General features: G+C 39.4%; 1 protein-coding gene across 1 annotated transcript in view; it reads left to right on the top strand.

Moving 5' to 3' along the window:
• The window catches only part of si:ch211-51h4.2 (uncharacterized), a 101069-nt gene that overhangs the window by 27411 nt on the left and 48482 nt on the right, over window positions 1-25176 (top strand). The window contains exons 7-9 of the mRNA XM_062394794.1: window positions 3814-3879; window positions 10304-10427; window positions 24444-24543. Of these exons, the coding sequence (XP_062250778.1) occupies window positions 3814-3879; window positions 10304-10427; window positions 24444-24543 (290 nt within the window). The remainder of the gene's footprint in view (window positions 1-3813; window positions 3880-10303; window positions 10428-24443; window positions 24544-25176) is intronic.

The following is a 25176-nucleotide window of genomic DNA, read 5'->3' as shown; positions in this document are numbered from 1 at the left end:
TGAGAGTTACAAGCTTGAGCCAAATAGCGGTAAAATATGATCAGTCCTGCAGCATCTGCAGTCCACAGACTTTTTAAAGTGACCAACCTGTTTTCAGTCACTGATTTCTGTCCTTAATTCAAATTGTGACAGCGAGTAAATGAAACTGCGCCCTGAAGTTCTGAATCAAGACTGTGGCTGGTTTATGTAGAGATGCTCTCTGTGCATTTAAGGCTACGCTATGCAGCTGCTGCTGTCTGAAATATGCTGTGCATTGCTTTCTTAACGTTTAAACACACTATAGTTTAAAACAAACACACAAATAACACGTTCCTTGCTATAAAGGTAAAGGCATGATTTCTCTAATGGACGACTACATTTTGTTTCTTTTTTTGTATCTATATCACCCGTGGCTCCAAACGTATGGCCTTTTTGCACCAATCAAAAAAAAGGAATAATGTGGAAAAGTAATTTTAAAGAGTCCTACTTATTTCTTATTTGATAAAAAACACTCATGCATCACACAATACATAGCTTCACTTGTCTGCCATGTTATAGGCCGTAGTTATACACTACTGTAGCCTAAACCAGCATAGGATTATATCGTTTGTGGTTAATACTTGCAGCACAGCCAGAATCGTTTGTTGATTTGTGTGAGTTGTTTTAAGTCCTTACGGGCACAGAGTAGGGGGTGGGCCCTTCAGCGTCGCTCGTGGTAGGTCCTGTTATCAGTGTGCGGACAGCTCTGTGACACCTGACCAATAAATAGATCCCTCATTGTGCTCAAGGAGGCTTAGTGGTCGATCAATGCCAAGGCTCGACCACACACAAACCGACACACACAAACGTACACGCACAAACGCATACACAGCACAAAACATGACCTGCATCATTTAACCTTGGTGCCCCTTGATCTTAAGGTACTGCCCTACATGATGAAGTTGTTTTACAACACACAGAAAGCAAAGTTATACTGCATGCAGTACATGGGCACATGCAAATGCACACCGCCTGAAAAAACACACGCACACACACACACACACACTAACACACATACACACATGCAGGCATCCGCACAATTCATTGAATTGTGAGTTTCCTTAAGTCACATACCTTAAGTGGACCAAGCATTTTCAATAGTGTGAAAAACAAATATTTTGTAGTTTAATACTTATTACAAAAAAATCGATAAAATGCTCTCTCTGAGCAATTTATTAGGAACCCCACTAATATTGGGTTAGTTCCCACCTTTGCTTATCATGTAGTCCATTCCACAAGATGCTGGAAACTTTTCTCTGAGATCCTGCTCAATGTCGACATGACACCATCACATTACTTCGGTAGATTAGTCAGCTGCACCTTCAAGAGAATATTTTCCTGTTCTACCAAATTCCAAAGTTGTTCTGCTGGATTCACATCTGATGACCATGGAAGTCACTGAAGTTCACTGAACCCAACTGGCATTTTCATGAAACCGGTTTGAGACTATATTTGTTTTTGTGACACGGAGCATTATCAAGATCAGAGTAGCCATTAGAAGACTTAAAATGTGGAGAATGTGGTCATGAACAGGGTCTACATCAATACTCCAATATACTGAGACAAGGCTCCAAAGTGTTTCCCACATCATTACACCACCAGCAGCCTGTGCTGTTTATACAAGGGTTGGATCATTGGTTTTATCCAGTAGATATATCCTTATACACCCTCAGCAAAAATCCAGTTCCATCAGGCTACTTCTTTTACCATCTATGTACACACAGACAAGCACACACACCAACGTATGCAGATGATGGATTAGGGTTAGGGCAGCGGTCAGCAACCTGCGGCTCCGGAGCCGCATGCGGCTCTTCAGCTCCTCTGCAGTGGCTCCCTGTACAGTGCATGATGCGCATATTTTTCGCGAACGGTAAACTTAACGAATCAGTTCTTTCACATGATGAACGTGAGTTCACATTCATTTTTTAAATAATCATCGTATCAGGCCATTATGAAATACCAGGAGCGGGTGAATGTGTGTGTGTGTGTGTGCGCGCTCCCAGATAGCCGACACACACACAGAGCCAGGGCTCCGCCCCCCGCCCTGAGCCCACGCTCACTCACTCAGAGAGACACAGTGAGATCGAAGCTTGTTCACTTGGAGCAGCCTCTCAGTGACTGACCGGCTGCTTCTCAACAGTGGAAACAGTGAAAACAATGAGTTTCTCTGGTCTCAGCTGATCAGAGATCAGCGCCTAAGCTTCTTGATCAGAGCAGAAGCTGCACGTGGTTTGTACCGATCAGCAGTTTCTGTGTCAGCCTCCAGTCTGACCTGCTCTCACGTTTTGTTTTAATATTTCAGCAACTAAAATATGCGTCACATCCTGTTACGTCCCGGCGCTCTTCCCTGCATGTCGCTAATCTATAGTCATGACCCCCGGCCTCGGTAAACTAATCATGGATAAAATACCAGAAAAGAAAAGTCTAGAGGAAAATAGAGTTTAATTCTGCGTGGACAGATTAATTTGCTTTCACTGCCACCGATGCTGTCTTACATGTATGCTTGATATGTGGCGAGTAATTAGAAAACAATAAGAAATATAATGTTGAAAGATATTTCCAGAGCAAGCACACAGCATCTGCTGAAAAGTACCAAGCTGGAGATGAGCAAAAAAAGCTGAGTTCTGTGTTTAATTTATTCCAAAGTAGGCCCACACATGTATTTTGTTCTCCAATTCATAAGAGTTTGGTGTTTTCCTATTTTGTAACAGGTACAAATAGCAGTTAAATGTCAACAGTTTTTTTATTGTCGTTTTATTATTTAATAAATGCAACAAACTATAGTTTTTATATATATTGTATAACTATATGTACATAACTTTATAACCTGTGTTATCAAATATGTTGTGCGGCTCCAGAAAGATTTAATTTGGGGGAAGAGGGGGCGAAATGGCTCTTTCGATAGTAAAGGTTGCCTACCCCTGGGTTAGGGAAACCTGAACACCAATCAATCTCTTTGCAAACTCATTCAATTAGATGACATATGAAAGGTGCTGTGTACTAGTCAAGTCTTGTCTGGGAGAGCAGAACTTTTAAAATAGAATAAAAGGTTCTATTTAAAGTATAATAAAATGTGCCCTGATTCCCTGATGCGCTTCCCTTTACATCTCAGGTTTGAATAATCATACTGCAGCTTCACAGGTTCTTCTTCTTCGCGTTGCATCTTTGGAAAGTTAAATGTTTTAAAAAGCAAAAAATATGCCTTGGACTGCTATAGATGAAGAGTCTAGCATACATGAAACTTCCTAAATTTGCGGGCATCTCCTTTTTATTATTTGAAAAGGAGGAGATTTAAAAGTGTGGGTGGAAGAGGCTTAAGTTTACAAGGAATGTAGCAGCTGTTGAGTTTTAAAAAACAGTTCGGATTGAAGCCGATTAAAAAAAAATAAAAAATGTGAACATCCAGCAAAATCCACCTCATTTACGAAGGCACAGTATTTTTGAAAGGTGTTTTAGGGCTTGTTGTGAGTGTGTGATGCTAAAAGTACATATGACCAAATAATTTGCTTTAGGAAGCCCCCAAAGGCAACTTTTTTTTTGAGCGAATATAAGACTGAAAAGTTGTGGAGGATCAAAGGACTTTCCTTCAAACATGAAATTATTTTTTATTTAAAATATCACGGCTGTTTAATCGCCTCAAGTACATGAAACTACGTAGGAGTGCGTATTCAACTTTTAACTTTATCTTAGAGGGAATTAACCAGAACAGTAGATGACTAATCATTGTTCAATATCTAAAAACCTCTCCTTTCTCTGCTTTTACCTCTTCCTCTCCTTTCCTTTTTCTCTCTCCAGTATTTCTATTGGGATTAGTTATGTCTTGGCTGGCAGTGAGGCCTACGCTGCTCTTCTTAATGTCAGGTAAGTCCTCCACTCCTCCAAAAACAACCATCTGTTGTTGTTTTTTTATTTATTTATTTATTTATATATATATATATATATATATGTTTATGTATATACATTTTTCTTACTTAATAGTAGTAATATTAATCCTTGTTAATCAAAAACAAATCTACTCAGGCTCAGATTTAAGCATCTGTTAATTTTTGTTTATCCTCTGCAACATTTCAGCTTGTGACACTGATGTGATGCAGTTGATTGTTTATTTCCTTACGGTGTCTTTTCTAGGTTTAGTTTGTAAAGATTGAGCAGCATCTTTAGTGAAGTAACAGTTTGCTGCCTACCGAGTAATCCTCACATCATCCTCACCTTCAAAATACGTAGGCAGAGGCTGGCCTAACCATTAGGCAAAGGTTTGCGATTGCCTTGGGTTCTGAACTACCAGGGGGCCTCATAAAGCAGCTAATAAACTTATGGTTAAGACTTTATTTTTTACTCTTCGTTAATTGATCATTCATTCTGAAAATCCATATGCTAAAATGGCATCAGAATGCCTGTAATTTATGAGTAACTAGTGTCTCAACAACCCCCCTCAGTCCCCACTACAATGGACTATTCCAATATCTTGCCACAGAAGTGACTCAGGGTGTAAACAGAGACTGAGCAGAGCAGTGTTGTGCCGGTTCACACTTAAAAAGAACGAGTTCAAAGTTCAGTTCATGCAGATGAAAATGAACTACTTGTTTCTGTTCATTTCTCGTGTTGAACTGAGCCGTATAATGTTGACGAGTGATATTGCATGATATTCAAATACAGCCTCATAAACTCTGGAGCGAAAACAAACAAACACTAACTTACTTCATGTGCAGATCAGATCCTGATAACTAGTGATTAGTGTTTATTAGTTCAAGGGAGAGCAGGTCAGAGTGGAGGAGGACACAGAAACTCCAGCTCGGTACAAACCAACTGACTTTCCCAGATGAATAAGGATTAAAAAAGGTGGAGAAAAACAGATGCAGAGGGCCCAATGCCTGTGTTTGCCTTGGGCCCCAAAATTGCTAAATCCGCCGTGTGTGTAGGGGGACCTATGTAGAAATACAGTATGCAAATGTGAACTGTCTGTGTAGAGTCAGTGTTGAGGTCTATTCTGGGCCACTGTAGAAATATGGATGTGCTGTGTCTTACAGCCGTGTATTTTGGACCCAGGGAGCATGATGGCTGGGTGCCTGCGGCAGAACTGTGAGGTTTCTGAAATGGCTAGAGAACTTACTGTATTTCTTCTGATAAAAGCCGTCTATGTACTCAACAAGTGCCAGGTCTATACGGTATGAAGCCATAGTTCAAGCACAGAAGACACACGTCTCACACACAGTGTGGCTGCTCTTACCTGATAACGTGGGCGCTGAAACAAAAGGCAAGACGGAACGTGGAGTGCAGCTTTGTTGTAGTTCTCACACATTTAAATGTCATGAATATAATATTCCATCTCTGCTGATTATTATGTTTGGATCCAGGTAAGGACCCCCATGCAGATGCAACCAATGACTTTTTACACATACTTTAATATGACTCAGAAATTGTGGTACACTTGCAGGTAAGACAGATGAAGGAATTCAAAACACACAAAAGTAAAAGCGACATATAGAACAAAATAATAATAACTCACCAGGAAAACACTGGAATTACACAAGTAAAGACAATAACAAGTCACACTTGTAACTAATTAGGCATTGTGATAGAAATGTTACAATTAGGGCAATGATTGATATGAGGAACCACTTTGATGTTTAGAAAGATAAGACATGTCTCCCTGAGAAGTCAGGGTTGTACTCAAACTTATGTTATATGACTTCCTCACTGACAGGGTCACCTAACAAAGACTTAACAGTACGGGGGATTTGTGGTTGTAAACATTGGGAAAGGGATCTTGAAACAGATATTGATCACCTATTGCTTCACATCGAAGAGGTTGATGGATAACATTTGTTTCCTCTCTAGGAGAGGCTTGGAGATGTATAAAGTGCTGCTTTTTCTTGTATGTCATTGCTCATTGTATGAAATCTATCCCATGGTCTTGTACATTGATGCCCATCTGCAGATGTAGAATAAACTTCCAGAAAGACATTGTAATGACTTGTGCTTGACTATTGAGAAATTCCCATGACAGCATGTAATCAGACACAAAGCAAAAGAAACTCAACAGAGTCAAAGATACAGAAAAGTAAGAGACATGGCACAGCCAAAATTTAAAAAAGTCCCCAGCAACAATAAAGCAATACAAATCTTACAGAAGTTATTTTAGACCTTGAATTTAAGCAGAAACGTGACACTGAGAGATTCCACTAAAACCTAAACACTGGGCCTAAATGTTTCATGTTCATAAAGGCCATAATCACCTCCAGCATGCTCACTGGGAGCAGAGGGTTTCAAGTATTTCTATCGTTAATATTTTCCCATGTACCAGTACCAGGTGCTGTTATCGTTCATAGTTTGGTTTAGTTTACTTAATTTCCTTTTAGGGTTAGCAGCACCTAAAGGTGTTTGGGAGGGAGTAGAATGAAACAGTCAGTGATTCAAATATAGAAATTGGTCAAACTTTTCTCTGGGTAGAAATAATTGTTTGTAGTGTCAATGCAGGTTTTCACATCAAAGGCGGAAACAAGGATTATTAACAAATCTTCAGTCTCCCACATCAGTCATCATTCCTTCTTTCTTTCCCTGAAAAAGCTAAAAGTTGAAGCAACTTGTCAGTGTAGAGTTGCTGAAGGGCACACGGGTAAACAATGAAAATCTTTTTTTCTTATTACTGAATATTTGAAAAATCACTGCAACCCTGAAAGACAGCAACTGCCCACTAGAGTGGGAAGCGCTTGAACTTGGAGGATTTATTTTAATTAAAACAAACACACACACTCACACACGCACACACACACACAAACACACACAAAGTAGAAGACATGTATCCCTGAGGCAAAAATATAGCATTATCACAGGATTTGTTTTATTTCTTTATTTTATTTTTTTATATATTCTTTTTTATGTATTTTTGGTTTTCTTTTAAATTGTTTTTATTTGGAGGGGACAGAGAGCAAGCTGTGAAGGGGGGCAGACAGAGAGTGGGGGAAGACATGCAGCACAGGATGGGTCGGAATCTAACCCGGGATGCTATAGGTGAGGCACTGCCTCGATCGGGCAGCTGTTCCCCCAAGTGAGCTATAGGCTGCCCCTATTTCTTTTTTTGGAGGGCGTTAGATGAGTCATTCCAGTCAGAAGTTTTAATGAATAGTTGTCTAAGCCTTCTCACATGTCACTAACTTCATCCAACAGTGTAACTGCTACTGTCAAGAGGGGAAACTGGTCTAACTGACTAACATGAGTCCTTCTAGATGCGTTAATTAACTAAATATGGTTTGAGGTTAGTTTTGCAGACAATCTTCATCATCCGAAGTTAAAGGTCTGAAACTGTCTGAAACAGTTAGAAGTGACACATAGTCTCACCACCAGAATATACTATTAAAAATAAGGTAACCATGGTCTAGAGTTAATTAGATGAACATTAAGTGCTATTGTAACATGTTTAAGGTTTAAAGAAACACTTGGTTTCAGACATGCAGTGAACTTCATAGATGTCTTGAAGATCTGCATAAGAGAATGCAAATGTCCAAGTGATCTCTGGGGTCTTATTAATAAACCAGTGCGTAGGATTCATAATAAAAGTTAATAGTTATGTCTAACAAGCACAAATGACACTAATGTATTTATGATTCTGTATTACAGTATATGTGCTAACCATGAACCTTGTTTGTGTGATTTGCATCATTCTGTTCAGTAAGACCCTCCAAAGTCAACTAAATCCCCACAATTTAAAAAAGTCTTCAGAAAAGAAAGAGATATGACCAGTGGGATTTTTCCCCTACTAAATTCCCATCAGAAAATGACTGGTTCTAAAAGCCATGGTTACCATGGGCAATGTCCATGGCATTACAGTATGGCACCAAGAGTTACAGAAGGCTCAGGCAAGTTAAGAGTTTTTTTTTAAACAATTTTTCAAGAAGATATCACAACTCAAAATGTTTACTAATGATCCATAAAAGATTCCACTTAAGCCTGTATTACCTTGAAGGTTATAAGGTTATATCAAGGCTAAAGAGCGTGGAGAGCGTGGCCTAGGGGATAGAGTGGGTGCTCTGCAACAAGAAGGTTGCTGGTTCGAATCCCACTCTTTCCCATCTGCATGCCTAAGTGTCCTTGGCAAGATACTGAACCCCTAAATGGCCCCTCATAAAAAAAAAAAAAAATGTTGAGTGTACTAAAAATGTAAGTCGCTTTGGACAAAAGCGTCAGCTAAATGACATGTAATGTAATGTAAAAAGTTTAAATGCTATACTGCTAATCTGAAGTGTGTTATCGTTATTTGCCTAACTCCTATGGTAGTTTTAAATCATGAATCAAACAAACACACACACCCTGATGTTTGCCTCTCCCGAGCCTATAATTACCTTTATCAGTTAACAGGACTAATTTACTTTGTCATGGCCCAGTAAATACTTAGATAATATTATTCACACTCTGCGGGTCGGTTGGACCGCTTCCCTGCCATGCATGGGCGCTTCATTATCCCCCCGCTCAGAGCCAGGGGAGATGCTGCGTTGCGGGAGTGGGAGTGCAGGGTTACTGGAGTGAGAAAACCTTGGGCAAGCCTCTTTTGGATAAACCACCGTATTCCCTCCTCCCGAGGGGCAGCGATCGATAGGCTACTGCAGGTTTCTGCACAAAAACTCTCCTCTCAGTCCCACTTCTATAAAATAGTGGGTGTCTTGTTAGCAAACCCCACTGAGCGCTGCAAGGTTTAACGTTTTAACGAGGATTCAGTCCCAACTCAGGGAGCAGATTATTGTGTCTTAATATCGAGTTTTAGGTATTAAGAGTGCTCATTTTCTGTAGAGCTTGAAACATTTAAGATTAAAACACTGTCTTTACCCATTAAACATCAGTAAAATGCTAAATGGTCTGTATTTATACAGCACTGTTCTAGTCTTGATGACCACTCAAGTGCTTTACAGTACAGTTTACAAGTTCACCCATTCACATACACATTCAGCCAGTGCGCTTATCTTATAATATTTCTCCTAATTCTTACTTTTTCTATCTCGTAACACATATTTTAATAATGAGGCCAGTTAACGAACGTCAAGTGCACTTTCAAGTGAAGTAAGATTTGCCCAGTAAATCTTTTCCCCTGCAGTAAAGCTGCATGGACTGTAAGAAATGTTTATATTCCTTGTAGAAGAGGACATACTTGTACGCAGATGAGGCAAATAAATTTGGGGCTTCATTTGTTCAACCAGATGCTGTAAACAGAAACTTGACTCTAGAATGATAAACGTGGGAACACAAAGTTGGCGAATTTAGCTTTTTTGTTGTTGCAGCTGCAGGACGGACAGAACAAAAGCATTTTAATCTCGCCCTTCTGCAAATATCTGTTTTTTTCGTGCACCAGAACATAACGATTATTTCCAGGATGTGAAGGAGCTAGAGCTGAGCATTTAACCGAAAATGTAAACAAACGGACATTTAGAACCTTTAACCGACCTTATTTTGCTCATGTCATTAATTTGGTTAATAGTTTCCCCAATGCGTGAATTCACTGTCGCGTTCCCACTACCTTCCATGCTATCACCGTGCTGTATGACCTCCCTCCTCACTCCCACGCTGACCTGTCTCACTTTACACCAACTCCAATTAGAAGTTATTAGGACACCTAGGCTTCAGGAGAAGTTGCATATTTTCAAAATGTGGCCTGCTCTTACTAGCTTCTCCAGCCATAACAACTCAACGATTTAATGTAGCTTAGTGGCTTTAATGGCTGGCTGAGGTTGTGCTGACTTTAACCAATTCATTCAGTTTTGAAACATCTCGAAAAATACATTACATTATTTGATCTTAGCTGATCACGTATCTTTTCTGCTGCATCTTAAAGTAAAAAACCTACAGTATTTGTCTTATGAACTTGGTGAAGCAGACATATTATGACTCAACATACACTGTTTCTCAGTTCTTCTGCACCTGTAACAGTCTTGCATCGTCGTCTATACAAACTGTGAAGGAGGCATTTTGACTTGTTGTCAGGCTTTCCAGCAAACACACCAACACCAACTCTTTGATAATGAGAGGCAGGTGTTTTTCCCGGAAGGTGGTTCATACTTGGCACCCACAGGTGTTCTTCGCCAAGGTTACACGACACAAGGCTTTCTTGTTTATTTGTTGCAGTCAACTCATCATCATCATTGTTGGTTTGTTGACGAGGACTCCTTGTGTCATCCTGCACATTTGGGGAGGTCTCAGCCATGTGCACCTGGTGTTTGTGGATCGCGACAAAGCAGAGTGTTCTGTTTGTATAACAACATCTTTAATAACAACATTTGTGTGTGTGTTTCCTCAACAGTCACATATATGTGATTCCGGCCTTCACCTGGATTCTGACTCTCGCTATTTTACTGGGACACACAGTCATCAAGCCAATCACGTCCGTGCTCACCCTGCTGAAAGGAATCCTGCTCATGGTCACGGTAAATATCTTTTGACTTCTAATATTATTCATCTTATTTTTTGGTATTTGCCTGTGTTATTATTCTGCATGTACACAGCAGCATGGGTTGTTTTTATCTTGATGATGTAGAAATGTCAGTGACAGTTATGATCAGTATTATTGGATTACCTGCTTTATGAAAGAAAATCGGTTCTTTAGAGGGTCTTTTGCGTTAAACGGTTGCACGTGGACGAGAGGTTCAAAGGCATGAGGAAAGAGTTTGTTTTGCAGAATATCAGCATTGCCAGGCCAGGTCGTTACACTTTACTATCAGACATGTTATTCTAATCAGATAACCTTACTTACTGCCAACATAGTTGTTATATATGTATTGTCAATGCAATTTACCCTCACTTGTGTTCAATGTCGTCACAATGTGTCCCTGACAACCATGAGCTGGTCTGACTGATTAGACTACAGTCCGTTTTGAATGTATCTTGCGTGCACCTGCACTTTCATGTGGTCATGCGTAGTGTGGGCAAACTCATTTTAAAGCACGGGTATTAATTGTTAAATGCTATATGTTGTAGTAGTTCCTAGTTTCATTTTCTTTGTGTCAAATTATACTGCATATCTGTCACAGTGTAAGTTAACCTGGTTTAGTAGTGAAGTGACTGACCATTTGTATATTGATGCATTTCACTATTAATCAAACCTTTCATGCAGCGTGTTGATGTGACTGCAGCTGTGTGGTGGCCCATTTTATCAAACGTGCACCAATCCGATATTCAGTTAATCCCATGAAAGTTGGAGCAAATATAGATTTATGGCCGTGCAGCCTTTCATAATTAAAGAGGAATATATCAGCATTCCTGCTTTAAGAGCTCGTCTCATTTCTATTCCTGAACTAACAGCCTCATTATAACAGCTATTAGAACTATTAGGTAGAGGATGTGTTGCTTTACATCCCGGTTAAGATAAATGGAATGTGTCCAGATACTATAAATTAATTAAGCAACCATCTGATTTAAGGGTATTAAATATGCATGTGTTATCATCTGCCTCGATACAAACCACAATGACAAAGCAGCTGAGAGAGGAGAGGTGGTTTCTGTAGTAGGTGAAAGAAACATGGTGAAAGAAGAGGAGAGAAACAGACACATGCAGCAGAGATTAAACTTCTTATTGCAGTTGCTAGACTTGTGAGAAAACAATAACATTCTCAATATGATACTTTTTTCTTATTTAATTTGTTCTCTCTCTGTCACAAAAGAATTTTGACACGTGCAATTCTTTCTTTGTGCACTTTACTTTTGTATCAGTTTTGTCCATTACACAGAATGGAACAAGAGATTATTCATACATTATATTCAAAATACAGACCGATGCAACACAGCATTAAATCAAAAGTGGAGATTTATACTTTCATAGTAACCTGTTCACACGCATGTCATGGATCTCCCCCTCACATACGTGCACAATGATATTTAATAGCACTAGTAGTATTGGGGTTGTCCCCTGATCCGACGGTCGTTGGTTTGATTCCGAAGGTGTGATTGAGCCTTGAATCGGCCTCATCTAAAGTACAGATGTGCTTTATGGATGTGGTAGTGTAAAGCAGTTTGAGTAGTTAAGCCTAGAAAAGCGCTACATACAATGAAGTCCATTTACCCTTTGCATATTCAAACACTCCTGAGATTAATTGGCTTGAGCTGCTAATGAGTAACTACAGCACTTAACATGGCAGCTTGATGCAGATGGATTGTGTTGTCGTGTCAAGTTTGCAACTGCTAAATGGATTTGTTGTTGAATCACTGTGAATCATTGCCTGTTACAGTGATAATCCATTTTTAGCTTCTATTTGTCAAAGTTGCATTGTTAATAATTCCCTTTTAACTGTACTTAAAATATCATTTTCTTATAGTAACCGATTTTTGAGATAACCGACCTTTACTATAAGGTATCAACTTGTCAGACACAGCTTTTTTCAGATCTGATCTAATATTTCTGTACCTCTACAATGACTGATTTTAATCTCTGCTATGATTTAAGTTATGTAGTAAAATAGTCAAAGGTGACAGTTCTGTTATTGGTATTGTGTATATGAATATACCTGTGACTTAAGCCACTTTCTGACCTGCACTGAACTCCGGATATTCTCCTGACAATATCTAGAGGGGCTGTATGTGAGAACGCAAATGTCTGAGTGAGAAGGTCTGGACGTTATTCTGAGTTTCTCCTGCCAGCCCCCCAGTATAAAATAGCAGGAGAAATTAGCAGGAGCTCCTCAGGAGGATTCACCGGTAGCGAATGGGTTTATTGATGAAGTATCTATGTTATTTTTACAGTAGCCTAAACTGGACCAACACCTTTTGAGTTTTTATACCAACTGAATGTTTGCACAGGTCCAGTTTAATATTTGGACCAGGAGGGTGAGGTCAGGGGAATTTTCCATCATCATGCAATTGATTTTCTGTTATTTATTCGCTATTTTCTAGACTTCACTAGCCTTTGAGTAATTTGTAAGCTTTTTGCATCTTTATATATTGATGTAAACCTACTCAAGTTAAAGCTGGGACTTAACATTCTAATGTCATATCCATTATTTTAAATTGAATGTGCTGAAGCACAGAGCTTGACGAAGTAAAAAAAAATGTGTTCTTGGCAAATGCCTACATTCTGTATACACTATGATTTATGTGTCTTATGTTCTGCCTCTTTCTATTTGGTTACAAAACCTAAGTAAGTGTTCTAAGAGTCTTCTTTCACCTTCCCGCTTCATGCTTTATAGACTCTTCAACTTGGTCTTTATTCACCCACTAAAAGTGGATATCCTTAGGGAATTTTTGATGGATTTTATGTCCTGTGACTGCTTTGTATCTGCACAAGGTCATGCTGGCAAAATGGATGGAAGTGGTGGCGCACACTTTTCGCCTCCTGCAGAAGTTGTGGTGCTTGTTGAGCTCCCACTCTCTGTCTGGTGGTTTGGGGCTTTTCCAGGTCAGTGCTTGCCAACATCAGGGAGTGTGAGCCACTCAGCACAGGAGCTCTTGAAGTCTTTAGGCTTGTACATTCACCACCAACACGTCCCACGTGGGCACAATGCCTCCAAGAGCTGTAGAAGAGAGCTGCTACACCTGCTGCTGCCATGTGGAAGATATAGACTGGGTTAGATGTTGGCCCAAGTCTTTGTAACATGCTTTATATTTTGTACAATTATTCTACAAATTAATAAGAAGGAATTTCTAGTTTTTTATTTTATTTATGTCTACCTTTATGAAAAGCTCTCATGCCAATCATGCAAGCGTTAAACTGTGGATTTGACCTATTTTCTCTTATCTGTGAAACTGCTTTTAGAAGAGAACACTTCCTGCCCAACACAAACTTCTTCAGTGTTCATTCAGCTTGAGTAACTTATCGTACTTTGAACCAGCTGTGCATAGTGGTAATGACATATTTCACCAGATATGTCTGTCTTTAGTGTTTAGTAGTCCCTATTTTTCCCTGTGTATATGTTTGTTCGCTCACTACAGTGGTGACCAAACCGATTGTGCTAGTCTTTCTATTAGGACATTGTGAGGCATCTCAGCCGTAGCGTCATCCAGTTGTCGCCCATGATGACACACTGTCACACCGTTGCACCTTGGGAAATTAATAGACACACTGTGTTTCACTTTAAGAAAGTAAAATATGATTTAAAAAAATAAAATGTGTGGTTTACCCTCGATGTTTCCCTCAATTTCATGCAAAAAGCCTTATATCCAGAGAACTGTTCTGATGATAAATACATTATTTATTGTTCTCTTCTCTTTAACTATGATCATCATTAGACACCTCATCAGAGCACCCCCAGTTGTTCCAGGGCAAAGCTCAGTGTTGTTCGCTAATTACTTTTCCTAGTTAAAAGGTTAAAAGGGGCCAGACAGTGTTCAGTGCATGTCTGAAAGAAGCTCGAGAGACAGACATAGCCAGGGAGCAGTTATGTGCCGGGGCAATTTATGTTTGACCATTGAATTAATGGTGGTTGTTTTGGGGTTTCTGTAATAGAAATACTGAAACCAGAGAGCGGCTGTTGTCTGGCTGTTGTTGGGAGACCCACGGTGGCTAGTGACATTGCCACAACAACATTACTGCCTGTTCCCATCATCTCACAGTGCAATTGTCCCTTATGTGTTCACGGTGGCCCTTTGGGTTACAGAGCTCAGTGAGAGTCAAAGTTGTTTTGCACTAGCAGACCAGACACTGCCAATGATTATTTAATGTAAGTAATTATTATATAAAATATGCATGTAAAGATTAAAGATTTAGCTTTTTTCCAGCGACATTTAAATTAGGTCAGCCAATGCAGAAAAAATCTCTGTGTTTAATGTGCTGTGGATAAGCTCTAATCCCTTTTACTTTACATTTCTAGTGAGGCATAGGAAAACCTATAGTACCTCTTTATAATCAAATACATAACAACCGTCGCTGATGTGAAACTGTTAAACACCTAAATGTGTTATTTGCCCTTTGTTATTTATTTTTGTGTCTCAAAATGCTGCTGTACATGTGAGTCTCTCCATCTTACCAAAACATGAGTTCCTAACTTATTAAAAAAAATGTTCCAGTCACTGGAGGAAGTGCTTACGCAGCTTTCCACAGTTTTGCCTCTCTTTGACTTTGCAATTTCTGTTGCTGAAGACAGTTTGTCACAATTCTTTCATTACATAAAGTCTCCCTGAGGACAGTGCTCTCTGTTTTCCCGTGTGCCCTCTAACTTTGTTCCTCTGCAGTTTATAAACCACGTCAGTTTAGCTCAATCATTGAAATACTGGCAGATGAGCTGGTGCTGCAGGGATTAGTACCGGAAGAGATCAATGTCAGTGTTATTAAGTCATATCCCAACGGCAGAGTAGGAGCCAGCCTTGGCTTTCCTACTGTTACACCAGGCAGTAGTTAAGTAGTGTGTGATCTTTTGGAAGGAACACCAAAGTAAGAAAAGAGATTTTTCTTAAGTTCCCTGTTTTCGTTGGTGCTGGTTGTTGTTCTAGATGTTCAGAAATGAGCCTTAATCAGGTTTAATTGCTAAATCCATGTTGAGTAGATTCAGCCTTCCTCTCTCTCATGGAAATATCAGAATATTTATTTTCCGATAGGATACATAAGTCAACCTTCTTATAAAACCTAATGTTTTCATGTCACTTGTGGTCCTGGGATAAAGAGACTCGAGTTTGATTATCTTGACTAGTTTAGTTGTACTATCAAAGAAATGTCATAACCTTGTTTATTTTATGAGGTGCTTTAGTTATTTTGTGGAAGCAGATGTTATAACAGTTATAGCAGATTATTGAGATCTTCTTGTTCAAATTTTTATCTTCACGTTAAAATTTGATAGGATTTACATTTACACTGTATCTAATGTTATTGCCAGAAAATGTTCTCGTATTAAGAAAGAACGAGAAAATAAGAAAAAAGAAAAAACATCTTACAATGTGAAAACTGAACTCATTAACAACTTAAATTAAACCACAAAACTCTGAATTTATTATTATAATTTTTTTCATTTCTTTGAGATAGCAGCATATTGCTGTATTTTTACATGCAAATGTTTGGGGTTCAAAACCTCACTTGTGTACATGCTTAGTTCTGACTATCTGAGATGTTTTGACTTCAATGCTCAATGACTGAATCTCTTCTCATTATAAGAGAATAAGACAGACTAACATGCAAGAGGCAGCAGAAAAATACACTGAAATAAGTTTTAAGCAAACCTACCTCAGAATCCATTAAAAAGCTGTATAGAGGGAATAGACTTTTTACAGTCATAAATAAGTGTTTATCTCACTTGAAGTAAATTTCCCATGGGCGGATTTTTTGTAACTTACTTACTTATTTAATTGGCTCCTTATTTATTCAGTTTTGGGAGAGTTATTTATACATCTCATTTAATTTCACATGAATTTAAGTACCTGTCTTATCTTGTCATTGCCCTTTACCAGTGTCCCGCCACCGCATTTGAGATGTGCTGATGTGAAACTTTGATGCTCTGTAATACATAACCAAGCATTATCTTGAAACATTACATTTGGCTTTTCCATTTCACAGAAAGTCAGCACCATATATATTACATATCCTGTAATTCACAACCTGTCTCAGGTGTATGTCTTTAACTTTTTGTGAGACAGATAATCAACAGCAGCTCAATAGCACAACAGGGAGTACATTTAAATATCAGCATTTGTACCTGGATAATATTAGAATACAGCTGTTGACACTGAATATGATAGAGTGCACGTTGTGCCAGATTTTTATCATTCGCTGCTGAAATGTGATACACGTACAATGTACACTGATGCCAGTGCCTTGTCCTGGAGTCCCACAGTGGGGATGAATGAATAGGTGTTGGGGCCTTAGGGGCTCAGCTCTCCACACACCAACATCAGATCAATGACTTCATCCCTCCAGAGCAGGAGGCGGCCAGTGGAACCTTTATGACTCCCTGAAGGATCTGCTGTCCTTGACAAACAATAGAGAAATAGGACAGATTGATTTTAGATTGCATTGAAGGCACACACTCACAAACACACACACACTGTTAAACGTGATAAAAGCTGTACCGCAGTGGTCCTGGATATACTGTTGTCCTTTCTGAAGCCTATAGTTTTAAAACAAGGTTAACTAAACTAGCATCAAAACACCCGAAGAATATGCATTTGCCATTTGTATTGTTTTTGATGGTTGTTTCTTCATCTACGTCCTGTAGATGGAGACATTTACACAGAAAGTCACTCTTGTGTGTCCGCATACACACAATAAGACAAACATACACGTACACAGTGTGAAAGAAATGTGTCCTCGAGCTAAGTCCCAAACGGGGTGGGGTGCAAAGATTTAGAGCCCCAGTTGTGGAGCAGGGCACCGAGAGCCAATGCCTGAACTCTGCATCAATATGAGAGAGAGCCGGTCAGGCAAGGCCGACTGCACCAGAATAAAGCACACCATCGTCAAGCACCATCCATTTATGGCCCAGCAAATGTGATTTTTCTCTTTATGGCTGAAATATTAATGTTTCTATCTTGGTATACTTTGAAAGAAAACAGCAGTTTCCAGTTCCCTGAGCTGCCAAGATAGAGGGGGGTAGAAAGAAAGGGGAGAAGGGTTTTAATAAGTGATGTCATGCCAAATAAAAGGGTGGGTAAAGTATGACCTTCAGACAGTGACCGCTGTAAACATCAAGGCCAATATCACAGACATAAAATGTTTTAAAAGATTATTTTATTGCCATTTTTTGCCATTGTTACTAGAAAGGTACCCACTGATGTACCTTTATTTATGACTTGCATCATATGGCAATAAAACTATTCATTATATAAAAGCAAAAGTAGAGAAGGCAGATCTTTCCTCCGCTTGGAAAATCCCAAACTTCACTTTTGGTCAGTTGCTCTCCTATTTTTCAGCACAGCAGAGGCCATAGCCATTGTCAGCAGTTTCCTCATCATTCTCCTGTCTGCTCCTCTCTTTCTCTTGGTCTAAGGGCTTCAAGCTAATGTTATTACAAGCTTCTCTAATTCGACACTGCTGGAATGCGGCTGATTTCACTTCTTTGTTTTGGCCATTAGAGGACTCTGATAGTGGAATTAGATTTGCCGAGGTGGCTGCTTCACATACATACTGCCACATTCGCCAAATCTGGAAGCTGACACCCAGCTCTTTGTTGTCCTTTCCTCCAGCAACAAGGACAAAAAGGGCTCTGTTCAATAACAAGCATTTCACCAACTGACTGGGGCAGGCTCTGTGATCATTGGGCCTTTGCTCTTCCTTAGAGGGAAATATTGCAATGGTCTTGCTATTTTTAAAATTACACCAGCCTAGTCTTCAATTCAAAACGGCAGAAACGCTGCCTCGAACCATCTGCCCTTGTCCTCAATGTTTTGAGCGTGACATTAAAGTGATGTTTAGTTATATGCTTTAAGAAGCTGCTGACTGGGCTGAATACCACCAAGAACCATTTCCCAAAACAGCCAGTTAAAATGATGCTTTCAGGCAGCTGGGACACCTGTGTTGAGGGGTGGAAATGCATGTTCTATTATTCTTCTAAAAGAGGAGATGATTGAGGTATCCCTGTTCCCAACACATTATGATTTTTACAGCCAGCTCTTCACAAAGACAGGCCTTGCTCTTTCATCTTAGTACAACAGAAATAGGTGATTAAAAAACATCTCAACTCGTTTTTATAGCGTCATGTAACTAATTAGAATCAAACTGAAAAATTAACACTTGAGCAAACATCAGTGTGATAATCTAACTTCTAATTTCACAAATGTGTGTCTGTGTGTATGTGGAACACATATCTTGCCAATAGCTCATCTTATTGGCTTCACACTTGCAATATCTACTCTTTGTGGCCCGAGAAAGTGCAGTGTTGGATACAACATTAATTAAATATTAATTAAAATTGAATAAACAGACAAACAGTGCCTTGCAGTCTGTGGGGGCGTCGCTTAGACCAAATTGTCTTCTTCCATCTCCTCATTTAAGTTACGGCATCAGGCAGCCATTGGCTGCCCATCAGCAATCCCATCTGTCCTACCAGATGATTTTGATGAGTATTGATCATTTTTTTTTAATCTTTTTTGGCCGAAAGATTCACAGGTGCTGTGGGTGCTGATCTCCATTGGTTTGTATTGAGGGAAATTGTGGAGCTTCTATTTTGAATAGTTTTTAAATTGGGTCTGGAGAATCTCTGCTTATTAGACCCCTGAAATAGTTGACATGTAATTCATGACAAAATAAAACCAGTTCAGTTAATCATTTACACTCCAAACCACACACATAAACAGAAATGAAGCAAACGCAGCTTACTGCTGCAGGAAGGAACACCCTGTGATACCTCTCCTTCAGACCCTTAGGGTGAACAAGTCTGTTGCTGAAGGAGCTGCCATGTGCTGGTGTCCTGCAGGGGGTGGGAAATAGAAGACAACTTCACCATCATCTTCCTCAGTCCCTCCACCTCCACTGGGTCAAGGTGGTATCCCAGGACCGAGCTGGTCCTCCTAATCAGTCTGTCCAGTCTCTTCCTGTCAGCAGATGAAATGTTGCTGCCCCAGCCAACTACTCGTGGAATATGGCAGATGCCACCAAAGACTCATAAAAGGTCTTCAGGAGCGACCCCTGCACTCAAAAAGACTTCACTCTCCTGAGTTACAGTCTGCGCTGGCCCTTCTTCAACAGTGCACTGGCATGATCAGTCCAGTCCAGTTTATTGTTCAGGTCTCAGAAAGAAATCTGCAATTACCATTACCACAGGTCAAATAAACAGCCCATTCCAAAAAATCAGGTTTAGAACTTGAACTACACTTGCACCTAAAATAATAGAAACCATCTTGGACGAGAGCATAACTTGACCTAGTAATATTACAAATAGTAGTTGATGATAGTTATCATAGAAAATTAATAAGTTGCTTTTACAAATATTAAATAATTGTGCCAATTTACAACATTTGAACAATGTGTGGAGGGTAGCAGAAGCCGCACATACAGAGATGGAGAGTCTCAGGTCAAGTCTCACTGTTGTAAATATCATGCGAAGTGGAAACAGTGGGGTAATATTTTTAGTGATAAGCAGCTGCTCGTATTATAAATATCTTTTTTACAAATCAAATTTCTTGGTTGAAACTACTTGTCATATAATTAAATGATTAAACATCATGTATTAACCACACAGTTACTGGGGACTGGCACATTATACCTTAATGCCTATTTATTTAAAGAATGAATATTACTGCATTTGTGGACAGGTGGCTCTTTAAACTAGGTGAATATGAATAGTGATGATTCATAAATATATGTTTAAGCTCAATTTAAAGGGTGTTATGTTGAGTTTAATTTATGTTTGATCGTGTGTGATTAATGATAAAAGAAGCTGAAAAGCAACAGGTTCATCTGTGTGTGTGTGTGTGTGTGTGTGTGTGTGTGTGTGTGTGTGTGTGGGTGTGTGTGTGTGTGTGTGTGTGTGTGTGTGTGTGTGTGTGTGTGTGACCGGTTTGAGTCTACAACCTAGGTAGTGAAGACATTTTGGCCAGTCCTCACTTTGTTACCCCCTTTTAATGGAATGTTTGGGGGTTAAGACTTGTTTTAAGGTAAGGGTAAGAATTAGGATTAGGCATTAAGTTTGGATGGTTTGGGTTAGGTTAAGGGGCTAGGGAATGCATTATGCCAATGCATGGCAGTTATCTTTAATATTACTAGTTATTAATTGGCAAACAACTTATCCAGTTGCTAAACACCACATACATAATTTTTAACAGACCAAAAATGAAGAAAAATCTCACATTTAAAGTAGATAATGTGTTGAAAAGGTTTTTCCAGTGGTTTTCCCAAAATATTCTCCAAACGAAGTCAGTACTGTGGTCTCTTTGATTTCCTCCCTTCATAGGAGCATAATCCAAAATGAAGCCATCCCTAATTTATTCCAATATCCAAACAATGGCCTGAGGGAGATGTTTCTTCACTCTGAATGGGGCGCCTAGCTGTTTTCTTTTAAGGCAACTTTATGAAAAGTGAATGTGGAACCTTGGCAGTAAACAACTTAGGAAGTTGACTGATATTTTGAGCAGGATTTAAATAAGGGTTTGTTGGAGGTCTGTGGAGGGAATTTTTGTGTGTGTGTGTGTGTGTGTGTGTGTGTGTGTGTGTGTTTGTGTGTTTAGTGGGTGCTGTAAGTAGCCCCCTAGGGCAGCTTTATTGATTAGGATTGATTCTTGTGCGATAAAGGCCTATTTAAGCATCTGATGGGTTTCAGACAGACACTGGCAGTTTGTTTTTCTGTATATAAAGATGGACGATATGTCTCAGATTCTTCCATCTATCCAGAAATAAGTTTTTTCTAACATCAAATAAGTAGAGAACTTGAGCTATGTATATATATATATATATATATATATATATATAACAAAAATACATTTGACATGTACTTTGACTTTAGTAGGGAGGTTATTTCATGTGATATGTAATGATACATTTTGGTTTGCTTGGATTTTTCGCTGTGTAAAAGAATGCACACTAAGTGCTTAACTGAATAAGACCTTGGACTTTAAATATAGATGGATGACACGTCTCCACTTTCTTCGCATTTTCAGATATGACACTAAAATATCCATCCATCTGAAAACCTACATAGTAAAGATTGGGATGGTGCCGAGATAACAACGTCATGTCAATGTTGCCACACGATCAATCATGAGACAGTGTAAGCTGTCAATCATGATGCAACCAGTTTTTTAGCATCAAATAACTAATTCAAACCATCAACATCAGTGTGATAAAAACAACCTAAAATGACAATAACGATCTTTGAAAAAAAAAAAATGTTTGCATTGACTTTTTAAATTGGTCCATGTTTCTGTGATCTATTTTGCAGCCAGCCACCGGGGGTCAATCGTGATGCTTTTGCTTCACTTTGGGGGATCTGTCACGTCATCCATCTTTGCAGTCTATGAATAAGACCAGAGAAATCATAACTTAGCGTTGAATTACATGCCTCTACTTTATATAATATAATATAATCAGAACTACAAACTACACAATTCCAATGTTGTCATCTTCTTATTCTCCATGTAACACATTTTCTGGAAGTTTAATTTGTGTGAATGTACAACCTTCAGATCTATTTCCCACATATATCCTGTCATCTCCCGCTTGGCTGCCAGGAAACTACAAAAACTACTCAGAAATATAAAGAACAAACCCCTTTTATCTTCCTCACTGGCACTCTTCTCTACCCTTCTCCTCACTTCCTCTTTCTCTCCTCTCCTCTTCCTCTCCTCTTCTCCCCCTGTCTCTCCTCTTCCTCTACCCTCTTCCTTACCTCTTCTCTCCTCTTCCTCTTTATTTTCCTCTCCTACACTCTTCCTCACCTACTCTTCCTCTCCTCTGTTTCTCCTCTCCTCTTCCTCTCCCTCTTCTACTCTATCCCTCTTCTCTCCTCTACTCTCCTCTTCCTCTTTCTCTACCTCTCCTACCCTCTTTCCTCACCTCCTCTTCCTCTCCTCTGCTTCTCCTCTCACTCTACTTCTCCTACCCTCTTCCTCAACTCCTCTTCCTCTCCTCTGCTTCTCCTCTTCTCTCCTCTCCCTCTCCCTCCAAAAACTTGCACATGAATGAAATAACAGTGGATCCTGAGATGAAGGTGATACACCTTGATGAAACCTCTCTTAGGTAATTGTTAAATAGGCTTGAATGATGCTTTGACCATCACAGCCACACAGAGAGATTTGGGTGAACACAAACACACACACACACACACACACACACACACACACACGTACACACACACATACTTTTTAAATGAATCCCCTGCACTGAGGTGTGGGATTGTATTGGCTGGTAGATTATTCACAGAGAATCGACTACAATTTCACGGCTTTCTGGAAATAATTAGCGTGACATTTATTCAGGCTTTATAATTGGTTAAGACTCCAGCCCCTCACCTCTAATAAAGTTGTCATTGAACCTTTAATGCTGTAGGCTCCCATGACAGCAGGGGGATATTGCAACCTGGTGCGGGGCGTTCAAATTGCTTGGACGAGGGCAATGCAGCCAGGTTTATTGTGTGCATTTGTGTGTGGGTGTGTGCAAGTGTGTGTAAAACATGGTCCATTCTTTGCCTTCATTCAGCCTTAATGAAAGCGGCCCACTCTGACATGATGAAAATTAAAGAGTTCTCTTTGATTTTCGGGCCACTTAAAAAAGCTTTAGTTAATAAACAGGATTTCTACCAGATTTTACCCCCTCTCCTCCACATTTACTTCGTATTTCCCATTTTTCTCTCCCTCCTCTTCATTTGTAGGTTGGTTGAATTGTGTGCTGTTCCCTTGTCTTCATTGCTTTCCCTTTTCTCAGCTTGTTCTCATCTCTCCACTCTCATCTTTTCCTCCTTCACCCTCATTTCCTGCCTGTGGCTTTAAAAGGGTGTTTTTATCTCCACAGTGTTCACATTTCTTTCTGTCCATTAGCAAACAGACCACAGATTGTTGGTGTTGCAAGAAAGCACAAAGGTCATTCTTCACTCTCTTCTCGGCCTCACACGCAGTCTGCAGACACACATTTACCTAGATATTGCACAGCATCCTGATCTCACTATGTAGCTGAGTGGTTTCACTGAAGCTTTCAGTGTTTGGATTTTGTCCGTCTCAATAAACACATCTTCTCTCCCTTCTCCGCCGCTTTGACCATTCTACCAGATGAACTATGGCACTATACCAAAAATGATTTTATTATTAACACATCAAACGAGACAAAGTAGAGATCTAAAACATGAAAATGAAATAATGATTAGGGCTGGAAAGGTTCCAAGGTCAGTCTGTTGCACTGACTTCATCATGTGTCTTGATTTGGTTAATAACTGATGAGGTTCTAAAGAGTTTGTTTAATTTGAAAGGATTAATATTCACTTTGGTCTTATTAAATCAAATGAAATGAATGGTGTTTCACATTTACCTTTTTTGGCTCAGACGTTTGGACTTTTCATTTTAATCTGAACCAAAATAATAGCGGTGAAAGATTCCTCGGATTTCGTCCGATCAACGGACTGAAATTTGTTCCGACCCAAAGAATTGGTCTCATTCCTGATCAGTCTGAACTTTGGTCTGGTTTTTTGGGATAGTTCAGACTTCCAGAACAATTGCATGAAGTTGAGACAGCATTTGACAGTGGAGGAAGAAGAGGTGACTTACTGGATTGGTTGTAATCTTTGCCTGCGAAAGTTTGAACTATGAAAAAGTTTTGCTTATATTACATTAGCTACAAAATAAACAAAATTAACTGATGCTTTCCCTTTTTCCATTCAAACAGAATAACATATGTTTTCTTTATATTAAAATGTTAGCAAATACAATTAATGATTTATTTTACAATTTTTTTTTTTTTTATGTTGTATTATTATTTCTTGGAGTTTATCAACCTGCTTTCAAGTCAGATACTTTGATGTTTGTCCACCTTCATCTTGAACTGGACCTTGACAGAATGAATCTCAGAGGACCTGTCACAAATCGCCTGTGTGTCTGTCTTTGTGTCTCAGGTGGCTGTGACATTTGCAGTGGGGTCAGAGGTCGGCCTTCAGAGCAGCAGTGACTTCAGTCAGATGGGGAAACCTTTCCTAATGGGCACAGTGGCGCTGGGTGAGAATCAAGCATTCTCTTTTTCCTATTTTGTCCCTCATTCCACCCTTTCAACTTCATGGTCTCCTGAATCAACATCATTTATATTCTTCGTTCATTGTGTGGGCTGGTATGGAATACTGAGGGCCCATTAATGCGTAAGGGTTGTCGTTGATTAACTCTCTCGCCTGCCAGATTTGAAAAAACCTAACCAGTTGACATTCTGCAGCAAGGAAGTCAGAGTGGTTGAAATGTGATTCACCATTATATCATTATCCAGAGGTAGAGTATATCCTTATTGAAATGTGGGAAAACATAAGATTTGAATACAAAGCTAAAAGCCTTTTTGAAGTAGAGCCAGATATGGGGCTGTTGGATTCAAATTTTGCTTTACATCCTGAAATCTTTGCGCTGTGTCATACTGAAGGTTTGTTTAGGAGGGAATGTGTAGTGTATGCAAAACAGACTCCAGTAGCCTTCATGAACAGAAAGTTATGGATGTTCCAGATGCTTTATCACTGCATCTCCATTCATACTAAACTGCCGGCATAAAACCTGACATTGACATTTGTGTGAAGTTTTTGTTTGTGTCTGCTATGTTTACGCCTGCCATCCACACTAGACTCCAGACTTGCTGCTTTTCCCATTTTATTA

This window comes from Platichthys flesus, chromosome 9, assembly GCF_949316205.1.
Source record: "Platichthys flesus chromosome 9, fPlaFle2.1, whole genome shotgun sequence".
NCBI lineage: Eukaryota > Metazoa > Chordata > Actinopteri > Pleuronectiformes > Pleuronectidae > Platichthys > Platichthys flesus.
The sequence above is the reverse complement of the archived record's forward strand: the minus strand, read 5'-3'. Positions and strand labels throughout refer to the sequence as shown.